The sequence below is a fragment of the Meles meles genome, chromosome 17 (genome assembly GCF_922984935.1).
Source record: "Meles meles chromosome 17, mMelMel3.1 paternal haplotype, whole genome shotgun sequence".
Classification (NCBI taxonomy): Eukaryota; Metazoa; Chordata; class Mammalia; order Carnivora; family Mustelidae; genus Meles; species Meles meles.
The window spans coordinates 37467728-37484620 of record NC_060082.1 but is presented as its reverse complement, the minus strand read 5'-3'; the positions used below and the strand labels follow the sequence as shown (position 1 = coordinate 37484620).

The window sequence follows — 16893 nt, the reverse complement described above, 5'->3', positions numbered from 1 at the left end:
TACCAGGTATCTTTATCGACTTGTTTTGGGAAGTCAGGCACACTGAAATCAGATACATCTGATTAATTCAGTACCAAGAAAAGGGAATGTATGTCTTAACTCACAGACAAGGACAGTTTTAATTCTGTGTAGCAGACAGATTATAAAATGGCTCTCATAATTTCTGTCAATTGGTGTTCACATCTTTGTTTAATCCTCTCCCCTTGAGTATAGACAGGACTTGTGACTTGCTTCTAACCAATAAAATAAGACAAAGGTGATGGACTCCTGTGATTTAGTTGTATAAGACTGTCTTGCTAGCAAGACTCACTATTTGCTGGCCTGATGAAGGAAATGGCATAGTTGGGGAAACCTCCATGGCAAGGCACCACGGGTAGTCTCCAGCCTCCAGCCAGGAAGAAGCTGGTCTTACCACCACCAAGAACTGAATTCTGCCAACAGCTGAAACTGATTTAAAAGCAAATTTTCCCCCAGTTGAGCCTGCACATGAGAACACAGCACAGCTAACACCTTGACTTCAGCCTTACAGAGGACCTAGCCAAGCCATCCCTACTCTCCTGACTCACAAAATCTGTGAAATAATGAATATGTGTTCCTGTAAGCCACTGAATTGGTGGTAATCTGTTATGCAACAATAGAATATGAATACAAACTGCATTGTTACAGAGTTGTGCTACCTTTTATTTTGTTGACAGTGATTTTCCTAAGTGATTTTCCTATTTAATATGCTACTTGAGTTTTCGGAAATGAAATATTTTGAGAGCAGCAATTTTATAGAGGAATCATAGGAACAGTAGGACTCTGGGGAACCCACAAGAAAAGGGTTTTGTTGTTGTTGTTTTTGTTTGTTTTCAATGATCCAGTGCCAGCATTTCCATTCTTGGGAATTTGAGTCTTATTCAGTGAGGATAAAAACATGTATATATTTTTAATTGCATTGTTATAGTGGCAAAAGAACCAGAAACAAATTTTTAATAGCTAAATTGTTTTCCTCAAAGGCTGTTAGAATTCACATTTCAAAAAAAAAAAAAAAAAAAAAAAAAGAATTCACATTCCCACCAGCAATGTATAAGTACCCTTTTCCCTATGTCTTTTTTTTTTTTTTTAAGATTTTACTTACTTGTTTGACACAGAGAGAGAGATCACGTAGGCAGAGAGGCAGGCAGAGAGAAAGGGGGAAGCAGACTCCCGGCTGAGCAGAGAGCCCAATGCGGGGATGATTCCAGGACCCTGAGACCATGACCTGAGCCGAAGAAGGCAGAGGCTTTAACCCACTTAGCCATCCAGGCACCCCTTTCCTATGTCATTTAATGGATTTCTCCTATCCATCTATATTAGTTTGCTAAGCCTGCCATAACAAAGTACAAAGTGGTTTAAACAACTGAAATTATTTTCTCACAGTTCTGGAAGCTGGAAGTCTGAAACTAAGATGTCAATAGGGCTTTTTTCCTGGGCCTCTCACATGGGCTTGTGGATGGCTGTCTTCTACCTATGCCTTCTCATAGTTTTCCCTCTGTGTGCTTGTATCCAAATTTTCTCTTCTTACATGGATACAGTTAAGGCCCACCCTGATGACTTCATTTTTATTTAATAAGGGCATATTTTTGTGTCTGCACTTATCCTTCATGATACCTCACAGTTGTAATATAATCCTATTTTTGTAAAACAAAAAATTATAATCCTCCTTTATCTATGTGTTTATATATTTGTGTATAATTATACAGAAATGACAAAAAGTATAAAAAATACAATGTAGATTGGTAACATTGGATACATGAGGGTTGGAGAAGAGGATATGGTATAGAAAGCAGCAGAGATGTAGTAAGCAAGCAAACAAAAATCAACCACAAAATCTGAAAAAGTATGGTGTTTATGCATGTATGGATAATACTGTATAATTTATTATTTCAAAAAATCTTTTTCATTACCTATATATAGTTGTATAACAGAGTTGCAAATTTTCAGGGTACCTGGGTGGCTCAGTCAGTTAAGCATCTGCCTTTGGCTCAGGTCATGATCCCAGGGTCCTGGGATCGAGCCCCACATCTGGCTCCCTGCTCAGCAGTGAGTCTGCTTCTCCTACTGCCCCTCCACCTCCTGCCCCCACTCATGCTCACTCTCACTCTTGAAAATACATAAATAAAGTGTTGTGAACTCTCACTGACATAGAGCAATAAGCGTATCTTCTACAGTTGGGCTTGACTGAACCAGTAGAGGTTTTGCACAAAGTGGGATCAGTAGGAGGAAAGAAGGCAAGCTCTTCTTTGGAATAGCAGAATCCCAAGAGGTCAATAGGAGATATGAGAGGCATCTGCAAGCCTCAGCTTGAAACTGGTATGTTGTCATTATTGACCAAAGGGAGTGACAAAGTCAAGGGACTTGACTTTGGAAAGTATGCTCTATTCATAGAAGTGAGGCTAGGGAGGGAGTTAATATTTCTAATAATAATCTATAGCAGTTATATACATATATATTTAGATTGTGACTTGATATCTATTTTATTTTATTGCAGGATTTAAAAGTCACAATTTCTACACCTTTGAGGGACTCTTAAAGTTCCCATTTCCCAGCCACAAACACCTAAAATTTAAGAAAATGAAATTTTTGAAGCATTGAATACTTTTCACCAGAACTAGTTACATGGCTGATTGAAAACCTTCAAAATGCAATTTCTGAAAACTGAAGTTGATGCCTGTTTCAGGTTTTTCCACCTTTCAGAGATGACTTTATTTCTTGATCCAGCAGGTCTGGGGAAATGATTCCATTTCACGCAAACACCAGTGAAGACAGACAACTCCAAAGAAGCAATAAGGAGTGAGAGGAGCCAAAGGCTGTGCTAAACCAAGACCTCGTCAGGGCACCACACGGGGTGTGTCAGGAGGGGCAGGGCACAGGCTCTGCTCAACTCATTCTGCTCTACTCTGCTCCACACCTTATAGATGCTTTAAAAGAGCGTTTCTAGCACCTGGGCCCAAGAGTACTGCTTAGTGAGTAACTCTGTCAAATGCCCAGGCGGTGTGAGCCCTTAGCACCGTTTGCCTCTGCTTTCGAGTGAGTGACCAGAGATGTGACAGCATGAATTAGAAGGCAACCAAATCTCAGTTCTCTTCTCTTTTTCTGGTGAAAAGCCCTATGAACAAGACCCTAGTCTGCAACATCATAGGGATTCTTCTCAAACCGTCATGTAATTTCAAAAATTAATTTAATCACCTTAAATTATATTTCATTTTTATTTCATTTTCAAGAATCGTCTAACTTTCCTATCCTTTCGTCTAACACCTCATAAACTTCTGAGTCCCCATTTTCTAGGTAAAATGAGCTTCCTGAGTTTCTCTAGGTGCCCATCTCAGTGACTTACAAGTCCAGTCAGTTTGTGGAGACCACATTTGAAGCCTTCTTTGATTCCCTGGTATAGTGCATGAACAAGAGATGATATTACCATAAATATTCCTGAAAAAAACTCTAAATGAGAGAAGGGCAATCCCCACACTGCATAAGCCATTTTGTTTTTCCAGAAGATACCATGATAGAATGTTGAACAGAACAAGCCCAGACATGAAATGATGGATCCAAAATTAATGGGAGTTATCTGAACATGGTTGAGTTTGAAATCATGTTTACTTTTTTTTTTTTTTTTTACTTTATGCGTTTAAATTTTTTGCCATGTATACACTTCTTTATACAATCTAACAATAACAGTAAAGATTTTTTATTGGGTAATAAAGTAATTTACTCAAGTGAAGGGTATGTTAGGGAGAGGGAAGAGCAGTCTAAGCAGAGAAATCCCTCCAGAGTCAGGCTAGTTTTATACACAGCCATGAACCCCTAAATAACTTAAGTAAAAGTTTTCTGACTTTGCCAACATTATTTTGGTCATTATGCAAAACCACTGTGTTTAGTCATATAGTCAATTATAATCTGGTATATTATCATCCTAATTTAATTTAATAATTATTTCATACTATATAAGAAAAGAAATTAAAGTAATGGTTCTCAAAATCCTAGCTGATCACTAATCAACCAGAGTGCTTTTCAAATTATATAAATTTCAAAGTCCTACTACTGACTCAGGTCTATGAGATGAGGCTTAGGAAGCATTTTCATAAAGCTCACAGATAATTTTTATGATCACTCACATTTGGAAGCCCTGTTTTAAAGCCAATCTTGTAGGCTTTGTCCAGCATCCCCTCTCTCACACAGACGATGAAAATGAAAAGAATTAAATTATGTGATTGTCTGTGGGCCTTTCAGATGTCCTGACCATCCAGACTAGTTGTTTACATTGCTCCCACATCACTAGCAGAAACAGCAGTTGCCATACCCTCCATGTTGCTTGACTGTGTAGACTCGTATTATAAGTAGCTATGAGATATGTGAACTTGATCCTAGGGTTAATTTATATACTTGGTGGGAAGGCTGATTCACTTTTTAAGTGAAATTTAACAGTTCAACAGAAATTCTTGGTTAGACTGACATCCATGCATAGGGTTTTCCAATAGGTTGAAAAACCTCCACATAACTAGAAGTGCTCTTCCTTAAACTAAAAAATGCAAGTTTTTCCTCAGACATCCAGGTACTGGCTCAGTGAACCTGGAAGTACATGCCCTAGAAAGGGTATAGAATAATTCCTGAGGTTTAATTTTTAAACATGATTTGGTTCCTTTTATGCTTTGTACTTAACAGGCAGGCTTTGAGGCTGCTTTACTCCCCAGGTGGGCAGACCTCAGGCCCATTGGAATAAGAGGAGATAAGCTTATTCTCAGCACTCTGGCAGAAAACAGAAAAAATGAAAACAACCAAAACCCTGATGCCCAGAATTTGGGAGGCTAGGAGAGATAGAAAAGATTTAAAATGTTTGGGTATGCAGGAAGGGAACTCTTTGAGAAAGTAAGTAGAAGAAAATCAAGGAGGCTATAGGTTTTCTGACAAGCTTGCCAAGTTTGTCTCAATGTAGAGAGCAAAATCAAATTGACAGGCAATTAACGATTTAGGCCCGTTTTCAAAATTTCTCTGCATTACAGCCATAGGAATTTGGAATTTACAGAGAGGTAAAGTAATTTTCCAAGGTAAAGCAATTTTCCTCTCATATTTTATGCAGGTAAAATGTGCTGAGAAAAATAAATAAACCTAAACTAAATGTACAAGAGTACATATTTCTTGTTCTCTTGCCTGTCTCAAGGGCTGGAAAATTCCATCTCTCCCCATTGCTTCTTAAACTTCTTACTTGCTTCATTTTGGATGGAGTCTTGTACTCCAGGCTGTAAAAGGTAAACACAAAGTCCTGTGAGGTACAAGGCATTCCCAATTGTAGCCACAAATTTAACCAATTTGTCCCTTGTGTCACTAATTAGGATTGCCAAGAAGAAAATGAAGAACAAATAAAAATTTGATTAGAATTATAAATGAAAACACAAGTCACCAAATTCAGAATTTAGTTCTGTTGAAATGTGCTGACTCTGGTCTGGGGGAGTGGCATCACACTGTGGCTAGTCCTAGGGAATTCCAAAACGGCCCCTTCTCTCACTCAGTTTTTCCATTCATTATTCTTCCCTCACAGCATGCCATTTACCACTATATTACAGGTCCTGATGCCTGTAAAAAACCAAAACCAAAACCAAACAAAACTTCCAGTTCTCCTAAAGATAGTCCATACAGTGCTCAAGGTAAACCACTGCCTTCCCTTTTCAAGGGGTACAATTTAACCAAACGGCTATTACTTTAGATTGTTATGGAGAATATTTTTGTGGACCAGATTTACTCAATAGTTATATAAAACACAGCTACATATTCCCTTCAATTTGAACTGGTATGTGCTTTCAAAAACCTTAAAATTTATTTGGAATACAGCTAAAATATAGCACTCAAATTTATTGTGTGGGTATAATTTGTTTTCAGATGTAATTGTTTTGATTTTGTTCCAGTATCATCCAAGGTTACTATTGTTAAATCGGTCCTGGAAATAAAAGGAGTCCAGTTAAATAATTTTTAATATTAATTTTGGTCCTTGATAAGAGAAGAATTTTTTTTCTAAATAAAGGAAGAGAAGATTGGGAAATACCATGTCAATGATTCTTAAAATATATTAATACAGCCTATCATCTGAGGATTTGAAGGAGGAAACAGGGAGAAGCGGAATATATATTTTTTTAATTTTTAAAGATTTTATTTATTTATTTGACAGAGAGAGAGAGAGCCAGAGAGCACAAGTGGGGAAAAAGGGGTAATGGCAGAGAGAGAAGGAAAAGAAGGCTCCCCACTAAACAGGGAGCCTGGTGCAAGGCTCGATCCTGGGACCCTGGGACCCTGGGACCTGAGCTGAAGGTAAACACTTAACAGACTGAGCCACCCGGGCACCCAAGCAGAATGTTTTAGATGAATACTTTCCCGTTCCTTCCATGATCATTTTAACAATGTTTTAAACCATATTCTTATTCCAACTCCCAAGATAGTGACCCAGAAAGAGATAAAAGAAGGAAAAGAAAGATATAGTCAAAGAACCGTTCTAGAATGTTTGACAGTTGTCTGAAAGTCCTAGGTTATAAGGATACAAATGTAGTGATCCAAAGGGCCACATGCACCCGAGTATTTATAGCAGCAATGTCCACAATAGCCAAACTATGGAAAGAACCTAGACGTCCATCAACAGATCAAGGGACAAAGAAGATGTGCTATATATATATATATATATATATATATATATATATATATACACACACACACACACACACACACACACACAATGGAATACTATGCAGCCATCAAAAAACCCCAAAATCTTGCCATTTTTGCAACAACGTGGAACTAGAGAGTATTATGCTGAGCAAAATAACTAAATCAGAGAAAGACAATTATATGATTTGTCTGATACGAGGAATTTGAGAGGCAGGGCGTGGGGGGGAGAGTTGTGGGGGGAAGGGAGGGAAAAGTGAAACAAGATGGGACCAGGGAGGTTAACAAACCATAGGAGATTCTTGGTCTCAGGAAACAAACTGAAGGTTGTTGGGGTCGGGGAGGAGGGTTAGGGTGACTGGGTCATGGACATTGGGGAGGGTATGTGCTATGGTGAGTATTGTGAATTATATAAGACTGATGATTCACAGACCAGTATCCCTGAAACAAATAATACATTACATGTTTTAAAAAATATATAGTCCTGGGTTAGATGTCAGCCTTCCTCTTACCACTTTTCCTAAATTCAAGTCTTCAAATGCATTTTGTTTCTCAAATAAATAAAGAAACAGATTAAATTTAGTAGTTTGCCTTAAGAGAAGTCCAAGAAGTTAATTTTTTAAATGCTGAAGACTTAACCAAAACTTTATCAAAAGTATTGGAGTGATTAATTGTTTTGATTGCTTTAAGAGGACCAATAATGGTGTTAGGGATTGAATGTTTGTGCCCCTCCAAAGTACCTGATATGGTGATATTTGGAGGTGCAGTCTTTGGGAGGTAATTAGGTTTAGATGAGGTCATGAGAGCAGGCCCACATGATGGGATTGGTGTCTTTATAAAAAGAGGAAGAGAGAGTTCTTTTTCTCTCTGCCATATGAGTACACAGCAAGAAGACAGACACCTATAAGCCGGGAAGAGAGCTCTTGCTGGGAACTAAATCTGCTAGCACCATGATCTTAGACTTCCCAGCCTCCAGAACTGTGAGAAATGATGGGTTATAGCTTAAGCCGCCCAGTATATGGTATTTTGCTATAGCAACCTGAGCTGACTAATAGAGATAGATTCAAAAGCAGTCATAGTGTGATGCCTAGGTAGCTCAGTCAGTTAAGTGATTCTTGATTTTGGCTCATGTTGTGGTCCCAGGGTCATGAGATTGAGCCCCGTGTGTTTGGGCTCCCTGCTCAGCATGGGGTCTGCTTGAGATTCTCTCTCTGTGCTCCTCCCTCTCTAAAATAAATGAACAAATCTTACAAAAAGAAAAAAAAGAGTAATAGTGGTAGGATGCACAGAACAATCCTGAAATTAAGTAAAGAGACACGTAGAGCATAACAGAAATAAAAGTAGAATGGGTAAAAGTTAATCATCTGGTCTTAGAACCAGACTTAAAATGAACATGTAGGACTTCTCCTTTCCAACCAAGTAATTGGTCTTGGGTTTCCTCTCCTACTACTTACAATAAAGATTCCAGATAAAATATGTTCTGAGATTTTTATTTTAGGTTTTTAGCTGTTTTAAACATTATTAATTAATTAATTAAATTCCAGTATTTTTAGCATACAGTGTTAATGGTTTTTAGCAGTTTGACCCTTATGTGCTAACAGCTGTGGTTTTCATTGCATTTATCCTGTTTTGGAGGTTTGTTGAGCTTATTGAATATGCAAATTAATAGTTTCCACCGAGTTTGGAAAATGTTCCACCATCATTCATCAAATATTTTTCCTGTCCCACACTCTCTTCTCTTATTTTGGGACTCCAATTACATTGTCTGACAGGTCTTTGAAAATGCTTCAATCTTTTTCTCATTATTCTTCATGTTGAATACTTTTTTTTTAAAGATATTATTTATTTATTTGACAGAGTGAGATCACAAGTAGATAGAGAGGCAGGCAGAGAGAGAGAGAGAGAGGGAAGCAGGCTCCCTGCTAAGCAGAGAGCCCGATGTGGGACTCCATCCCAGGACCCTGAGATCATGACCTGAGCCGAAGGCAGCAGCTTAACCCACTGAGCCACCCAGGCGCCCTTGAATACTTTTTTAAATCTCTTTAAAGTTCACTGATTCTGTCTTCTACCATATCAAATGTGAGCTTGAGTCTATGTAGTGAACTTTCCATCTCTATTATTCTACTTTTCACTCTAGAATTTGTATTTGTTCTTTATTAAAAAATATTTTCCAGGGGCGCCTGGGTGGCTCAGTGGGTTAAGCCACTGCCTTCGGCTCAGGTCATGATCTCAGGGTCCTGGGATCGAGTCCCACATTGGGCTCTCTGCTCAACAGGGGGCCTGCTTCCCTCTCTCTCTCTCTGCCTGCCTCTCTGCCTACTTATGATCTCTTTCTGTCAAGTAAATAAATAAAAAAAAAAATCTTTAAAAAAATTTTTTTCCACATGTCTATTGAGATTCATTATCTGAGCATTGAGACTACTGTTTCCATTATTTCAATGCATTTTATTTATTTATTTGCCAGACAGAGATCACAAGTAGGCAGAGAAGCAAGCATAGAGAGAGGAGGAAGCAGGCTCCCTGCTGAGCAGACAGCCTAATGCAGGGCTTGATCCCAGGACCCTGGGATCATGACCTGAGTGGAAGGCAGAGGCTTTAACCCACTGAGCCACCCAAGTGCCCTTCAACACATTTTAATTCTCCATAATAGCTGTAAACAACATTGGGCTCACTTGGAGTCACGATATATTGACTTCCTTTCTCTCTGAGTGTGTCATGCGTTCCTGTTTTTTTGTTTTGCTTTGTTTTTGGTATGGCTAGTAATTTTTTATTGAAAACTGAGTATTATAGATAATGCATTGTATCAACACTGGATATTCTTTTTTTTTTTTTTAAGATTTATTTATTTATTTTTGAGAGAGAGAGGGCGGGGGGTGAGCACAAGCCAAGGGAAGGGCAGAGGGAGAGAATCTCAGGCAGACTCTACACTGAGTGCAGAGCCTGACATGGAGCTCTGTCTCACTACATATGAGATCATGACCTGGGCCAAAACCAAGAGCTGGATGATCAGCTGACACTGGTGATGAAGTCTTAAGAGTGTGGGTGAGGTTCAGTGGGGTGGAGTCCAAAACCAATGACCAAGAAAGAATTCTTGAGATGTCTTTGGTGCAAAATGGTGGTTTATTAAAGCATAGGGACAGGACCCCTGGGCAGAAAGAGCTGCTGCCCCAGGGCTATGAGGGGTGGCAGGTTAGGTAGGATGGTATTGGAGGAAGTAAGGAAAAAGGGAGGTTTCAATAGAACTTTCATATGCTAAAGACCTACAGGATACTGGATACCAGAGGCCTTGCCATTGTCAAGGTCATTTCCCCCTTCTTAGCAAGGTATTAACATTAAGATAGTTGGGAGAGTCCTAAAGAATGTCACATATAGGTAGGCTCCGCCCCCCCCCCCCCCCCCCCCCCCGTGTGGACTGGCCGCGTGGACTCGCCCCTTGACCCAGCTCCTTTGCCCGCGTGAAGCACCTGGGGGTTCAGTGGGTCACTTTCCAAAATGGCGCGCATGTTGAAGGCGGCGGTGGCGACCGTGGTGGTGGCAGCGGCGGTGGGGGCGGCGGCAGCCAGAGTGCAGTAGGGTTTTTTTCCAGACTTCAGACTTCAGTTCCAAAAGTAAGAACTTTCTCCACATCACAGTCCTCGCTTCAAGCGGCAGGTCCTGTGTGGAACCTGGGTCGACTCAATCACGTAGCAGTTGCAGTGCCAGACTTGGAAAAAGCCACAGCATTTTATAAGAATGTTCTGGGGGCCCGGGTAAGTGAGGCGGTCCCTGTTCCTGAGCATGGAGTGTCTGTTGTTTTTGTCAACCTGGGAAACACCAAGATGGAGCTGCTTCATTCGTTGGGAAATGACAGTCCAGTTGCAGGTTTTCTGCAGAGAAACAAGGCTGGAGGAATGCATCATATCTGCATTGAGGTGGATGATATAAATGCAGCTGTGATGGATTTGAAGGAGAGGAAGATTCGTAGTCTAAGTGAAGAGGCCAAAGGAGCACATGGAAAGCCAGTGATTTTTCTCCATCCTAAAGACTGTGGTGGTGTTCTTGTGGAATTGGAGCAAGCTTGACTTATATTTGCAAGAAACTTTAAAAATCCCCACCAAAATATACTGAAAATCCCCAACGAATTAATCTCCAGCATTGAATCCTTCACTCCTTCCATCACTTAAAAGTTCACAATTAAAGGGGCACCTGACTGACTCAGTCAGCAAGGTGTGTGACTCTTTATCTCAGGATGGTGAGTTCAAGCCCATGTTGGGTGTGGAGATTACTTAAAAATAAAATCTTTTTAAAAAGTTCAAAATCAGGGGCGCCTGGGTGGCTCAGTGGGTTGAGGCCTCTGCCTTCGGCTCGGGTCGTGGTCTCAAGGTCCTGGGATCGAGCCCCACATCGGGCTCTCTGCACCGCGGGGAGCCTGCTTCCTCCTCTCTCTCTGCCTGCCTCTCTGCCTGGTTGTGATTTCTCTCTGTCAAATAAATAAAATATTAAAAAAAAAAAGTTCAAAATCAAAAATTAAATTACAGGGGTGCCTGGGTGGCTCAGTCAGTTAAACGTCTGCCTTTGGTCCAGGTCATGATCCCGGGTTCCTGGGATCAGGCCCGAGGTGAGGCTCCCTGCTCAGCAGGGAGTTTGTTTCTCTCTCTCTCTCTGCCCCTCCACCCACTTGTGCTCTCTCTCTCAAATAAATGGATAAAATCTTAGAAAAAAATACAACCTGAATTGCAGAAAGAGATTTTTTAAATTGTGTATATATATATTTATCAATATATATAATTGACATTTGTTAATTACTTTGGTTTTTTTTTCTGATTTGGAGGAATCCTTGATTAATAAATACTTAGGGAATATTGTTAAAATCATATTCATAGAAATAAACTATTCCTGTCCAAAATGGGGAAAAAAAAAAAAAGAATGTCACATATATCCCACCCAGGAGTGGGGGTGGGGGAAGGTTGCAGGGTGTCAGCTTCTGCTTTGTCCTCAGCCAGCCTTCTGTTCCCTCATCACTGGCACCCAACACTGGATATTCTTATATTCTTCTAAGGATTGTTGGTTTTTATTTTAATAAGCAGCTAACTTTTTGGACTAAAACTGTTTAAAACATTCCATTGGTATGTCCAATGTTAGGATCCATGATCAAAGGAGTGAGACTGATACAAAGCGAAGGTCAAGCAAAGCTTTATTTTGCGCCAAGCATCGAGAATCAAAATGACCGGTCAGGGCCATCTCTTGCAAAGAGGTGACCCCTCCCAGCCTCGCAGACTTACTTTTTTTTTTTTTTTTTTTTTACAATACAGTATCCATAAAGAGCTACTTTTTAATGCAGTGGATGTTAAAATGTAAGGGGTTTTTTTTTGTTTTTTTTTTGTTTGTTTATTTACAGCATAACAGTGTTCATTGTTTTGGCATCACACCCAGTGCTCCATGCAGTACGTGCCCTCCCTATTACCCACCACCTGGTTCCTCAACCTCTCACCCCCCCACCCCTTCAAAACCCTCTGGTTGTTTTTCAGAGTCCATAGTCTCTCATGGTTCATCTCCCCTTCCAGTTTCCCTCACCTCCCTCTCCTCTCCATCTCCCCATGTCCTCCATGTTATTTGTTATGCTCCACAAATAAGTGAGACCATATGATACTTGACTCTCCCTGCTTGACTTATTTCACTCAGCATAATTTCTTCCAGTCCCGTCCATGTTGCTACAAAAGTTGGGTATTCATCCTTTCTGATGGAGGCATAATACTCCATTGTGTATATGGACCACATCTTCCTTATCCATTCATCCGTTGAAGGGCATCTTGGTTCTTTCCACAGTTTGGCGACCATTGCTGCAATAAACATTGGGGTACAGATGGCCCTTCTTTTCACTACATCTGTATCTTTGGGGTAAATACCCAGCAGTGCAAGTGCAGGGTCATAGGGAAGCTCTATTCTTAATTTCTTCAGGAATCTCCACACTGTTTTCCAAAGTGGCTGCACTAACTTGCATTCCCACCAACAGTGTAAGAGGGTTCCCCTTTCTCCACATCCTCTCCAACACACGTTGTTTCCTGTCTTGCTAATTTTGGCCATTCTAACTGGTGTCAGGTGGTATCTCAATGTGGTTTTAATTTGAATCTCCCTGATGGCTAGTGATGATGAACATTTTTTCATGTCTGGCAGACTTACTTTTATAGAGGCAGTTTAGCCAGGCTATACACAGGTGGCCAATGAGATTGCAACACACAGAGAAAAAACTGCACAGTCATGTTAGGTCACCACAGGCAGCCAATTGAATTACAACTCACCCTAGTAGATATATGTGTGCCCCACTGATTGGCTGTCTCTACCTGGCCTGACCCACCCTTGTATCTGGGCTTTGCAAGCAAGTTCCTCTGGGAGGGGCAGGGTCAATCTAAGTTTACTACATAAACAACAAAATGGCTCCCTCTGATTAAGTAGGCCCTTATATCCAGTGTGATCATAAGTTAGTGGCTGGTCAGGGAAATGGGCAGATTTATACTCAGGTTTTGATACTTTTGTCCTTTTAGGATTACATTTCTAAATTTCCAGCTGCTCCTTCAGTCTTGAACTCTGTCCCCTGTCCCACTAAATAAGTAAGACTTTAGTTTTCTCTTTCTGGATATATGGAGTTTAGGAGAATATTTTAAGACAAAAGCATCACAGACACAACTCTTACCTATTTCAGTTGTGGATTTTCAAGTGGAAACTCTCTTTTGGTTTCTTCTGAATACTTTGAAATAGTTGTTTTTAAAAACATTTTGTCCAGATTTCATAATTGTTATCTCTGAACAGATTTGCTTGAATACTTCACCCTGTAAATATGGAAAACTGAACTTTCACTCTTATTTTTGAAATGTATTTTTGCTGCATTTAGAGTTCTGTGATAAAAGCTTTTTCTTGTTTCTGTTTAGCTCTGTAAGAAGTATTCACTGTCTTTCTGGCCTCCATTGTTTCTAATGAGAATTTAGTTATCATTGTTCCTCTGTATGTAAGGTATCTCTTTTTCTCCAGCTTGTGTGTGTGTGTGTACTTGTCTTTGTCAAACTTGGGGTTCACTAAGCTTCTTGAATAAATATGTGTCTCAGTACATGTTTTTCACAAAATTTGGAAAATTTTGAAATTTGAAATCTTTAGTTATTACTTCTTCAAGAAATGTGTTTTCTGTTCCATTCACTCTCTTCTTTCCTTCTGTGATCCTAATTATAAACATTATACTGCTTAATTTCTTTTGAAAACATTATTTAAAGCAAAGTAGTAACATTTCATAGTGAGATTTATAACATAAGTAACAATGAAATATATCACAAAAAAGGCATAGAATATGGAGGGCTAGGAATGGAGTTGTACAGTATACTCTTTTAATTTTATGTGTTTAATATTAACCCTAATTAAACTGTAGTTAAGTTAAAGTTACTTACCATAATTCCCAGAGCAACTGTAAGGGCCTATTTAGCCAGAGCGATTCCATCCGGTTAAACAATGACTGTGAAGGATTTTGTTGTTTATACAGTAAAACTTAAACTGTCCCTGTCCCTCCCCTCCCCCCAAGGGACTTACTTAAAAAACAAGTCAGGGAAACCAGTCCCAGGTAACAAAGCCCAAATACAGGGTGGGTCAGGCCAGGTGAAGGTATCAAATCAGTGGGGGCGCATACTGTCTCCGTAGCTACCAAGGAGTATGGGCCCTGCCCTTTGGGCACCTTTTGGGCGCCAAGTCTGACCAAGGTGATAGGCTAGTTCAAATATCTACTATAGGGTAAATTGTAATTCAATTGGTCACTTATGTGTGACCTAGCCTGACTGTGCAGCTTTCTTTGTGTGTTACAATCTCATTGGCCACCTGTGTTTGGCCAGGCCCAACCACAGGGCCTTTGCCCTTAAAAGCTAGTCTGTAAGGCAGACAGAGGTCGCCGCTCTGTAAGGGGTGGCCCCGGCCGGTCGGTTTGATTCTCAATACTTGGCTCGAAATAAAGCTTTGCTTGACCTTTGCTTTGTATTCGTCTCACTCCTTTGATTATGGACCCAACACAACCACTAAAAATAATACAAAGATGTGTTGCTAAAAAAAAAAAAAAAGGAATTGAAATGTAATATTAAAAATATTTTATTAGGAGCGCCTGGGTGACTCCGTGGGGTAAAGCCTCTGCCTTCGGCTCAGATTGTGATCCTGGATCCTGGGATTGAGCCCCGCAGCCAGCTCTCTGCTGGGCAGGAAGCCTGCTTCCCCACCCCCACCCCCACCCCCACCTCTCTGCCTACTTGTGATCTCTGTCTGTCAAATTAATAAATAAAATCTAAAAAATATATTAAAAATATTTTATTAAACCAAAAGAAAAGGCTGGGGGAGAAAAAAATAATGGATAGGACATACAGAAAACTAAAAGCAAGACTGTAAACTCAGTCCCAATGATATCAATAATTATATTCCCTATAAGTGGATTAAATACTGCAATTAAAAGAATAAGATGGTCAGAATGGATTAAAAAGAAGAGAGAGAGAGAGAGGTGCCCATGTCTTTCAAATTAAACACAGTTCAATATAAAAGAAGGAGAAAAAATAGATCATGCAGGCAATAAGCATAAGGAAATAGTTGTTATTATACCAAAATCATGCAAAGTAGACTTCAAATAACATCACCAGAGATAAACGAGGAGCATTTTATAATGATGATAAGATTGATTCATCAATGAGATATAAAATTCTTAAGTATCTATAAGTCTAATAATAGACCTTCAAAATATATGAAGCAAAACTGACAGAACAAAAAGGAGAAAGCAACAAATGCACATGTTTAACATACCTCTCTTAGTAATTAATGTAATAAGTGGATAAAACAAGTAGACAAAAATCAATAGGAATATAGAAGATAGCTTAATCAACTTGACTTATTTGAACACTCAACAACTGCAGAATATGAATTCTTTCAAAGTGAATATGGAATGGTTGCCAAGATAGACCATATGCTAGCTCATAGAATAATTCCATATAAATTTCAAAAGGGTGAACTCTTATAGGCTATATTCTCAGAACATAATGAAATTAGGGAGGCCTGGGTGGTCCAGTCAGTTAAGCATCTGCCTTCGGCTCAGGTCATGATCTGGGGGTCCTGGGACTGAGTCCTGTGTCGGGCTCCCTGTTCAGCAGAGGGCCTGCTTCTCCCTCTGCCTGCTGTTTCCCCTGCTTGTGCCCTCTCTCTCACTCTCTGACAAATAAATAAATAAATCTTTTTTTTTAAAGAAAGAGAACATAATGAAATTAAATTAGAAATTAATTACAAACAAAATACCTAAAGAAATTCCAGATATTTGGAAATTAAACAACTCATTTTTCTATAAGCCGTGTGTCAGAAAATACCATAGAGGCAAGTAGAAAATATTTCAAACTGAATTACAATAACAAGTATGTCAGAAGTTATGGGAAAATGTTTTACTTTTTTAAAAATGCTATGTCAGGGGTGCCTTGACAAATATCTGGATTATTTCTCAACTTCCTGTCTGTCAAATAAATTTTTAAAATCCTAAAAAAATAAATAAATAAATAAATAAATAAATAAAAAATGCTTACATCAGAAAACGGTGAATTCTCAAATCAATGACGTCAGTTTCTACCATAAGAAGCTAGAAAAGAGGAGCAAATTAAAGTAAAAAAGTACAAAGAGGGGTGTCTGGGTGGCTCAGTGGGTTAAAGCCTCTGCCTTCGGCTCAGGTCATGATCTCAGGGTCCTGGGATGGAGCCCCGCATGGGGAATCTCTGCTCAGCAGGGAGCCTGCTTTCACCTCTCTCTCTGCCTACTTGTGATCTCTGTCAAATAAATAAATAAAATATTTTTTTAAAAAAAGTACAAAGAAAAAATAAAGAGCAGAAACCAATAAAATGGAAAATATATAAACAACAGAGAATAATTAATAGTTTAAAGTTGGCTTTTTGAAAGAATTCATTAAACTGACCTAGAAAAAAGGAGAAAAAAAACACAAATTACTAAAATCAGGGATGGAAGAGGGGCTATCACCATATAAGATCCTACAGGTGTTAGTGAACTGCCTGGGTTGATGGAAATACTCTGTATCATAATTACTATTTCATTACAAGAGTATGTACATTTGTTAAAACCAATTGAATTTTTTTTAAGATTTTATTTATTTATTTGGCAGAGAGAGATCACAAGTAGTGGCAGAGAGGCAAGGCAGAGAAAGAGGAGGAAGCAGGTTCCCCGTGGAGCAGAGAGCCCGAT

At 39.4% G+C, this 16893-nt stretch overlaps 1 protein-coding gene across 1 annotated transcript; it reads left to right on the top strand.

Annotated features, from left to right (window-relative positions):
• Positions 1 to 10161: 10161 nt before the first annotated feature.
• LOC123928291 (methylmalonyl-CoA epimerase, mitochondrial-like) lies at positions 10162 to 10812 on the top strand. Its single transcript, XM_045983378.1, is given in 2 exon segments — positions 10162 to 10228; positions 10231 to 10812. Coding segments are annotated over 2 exon segments (567 nt in total). The 3' UTR covers positions 10731 to 10812.
• Positions 10813 to 16893: the final 6081 nt, after the last annotated feature.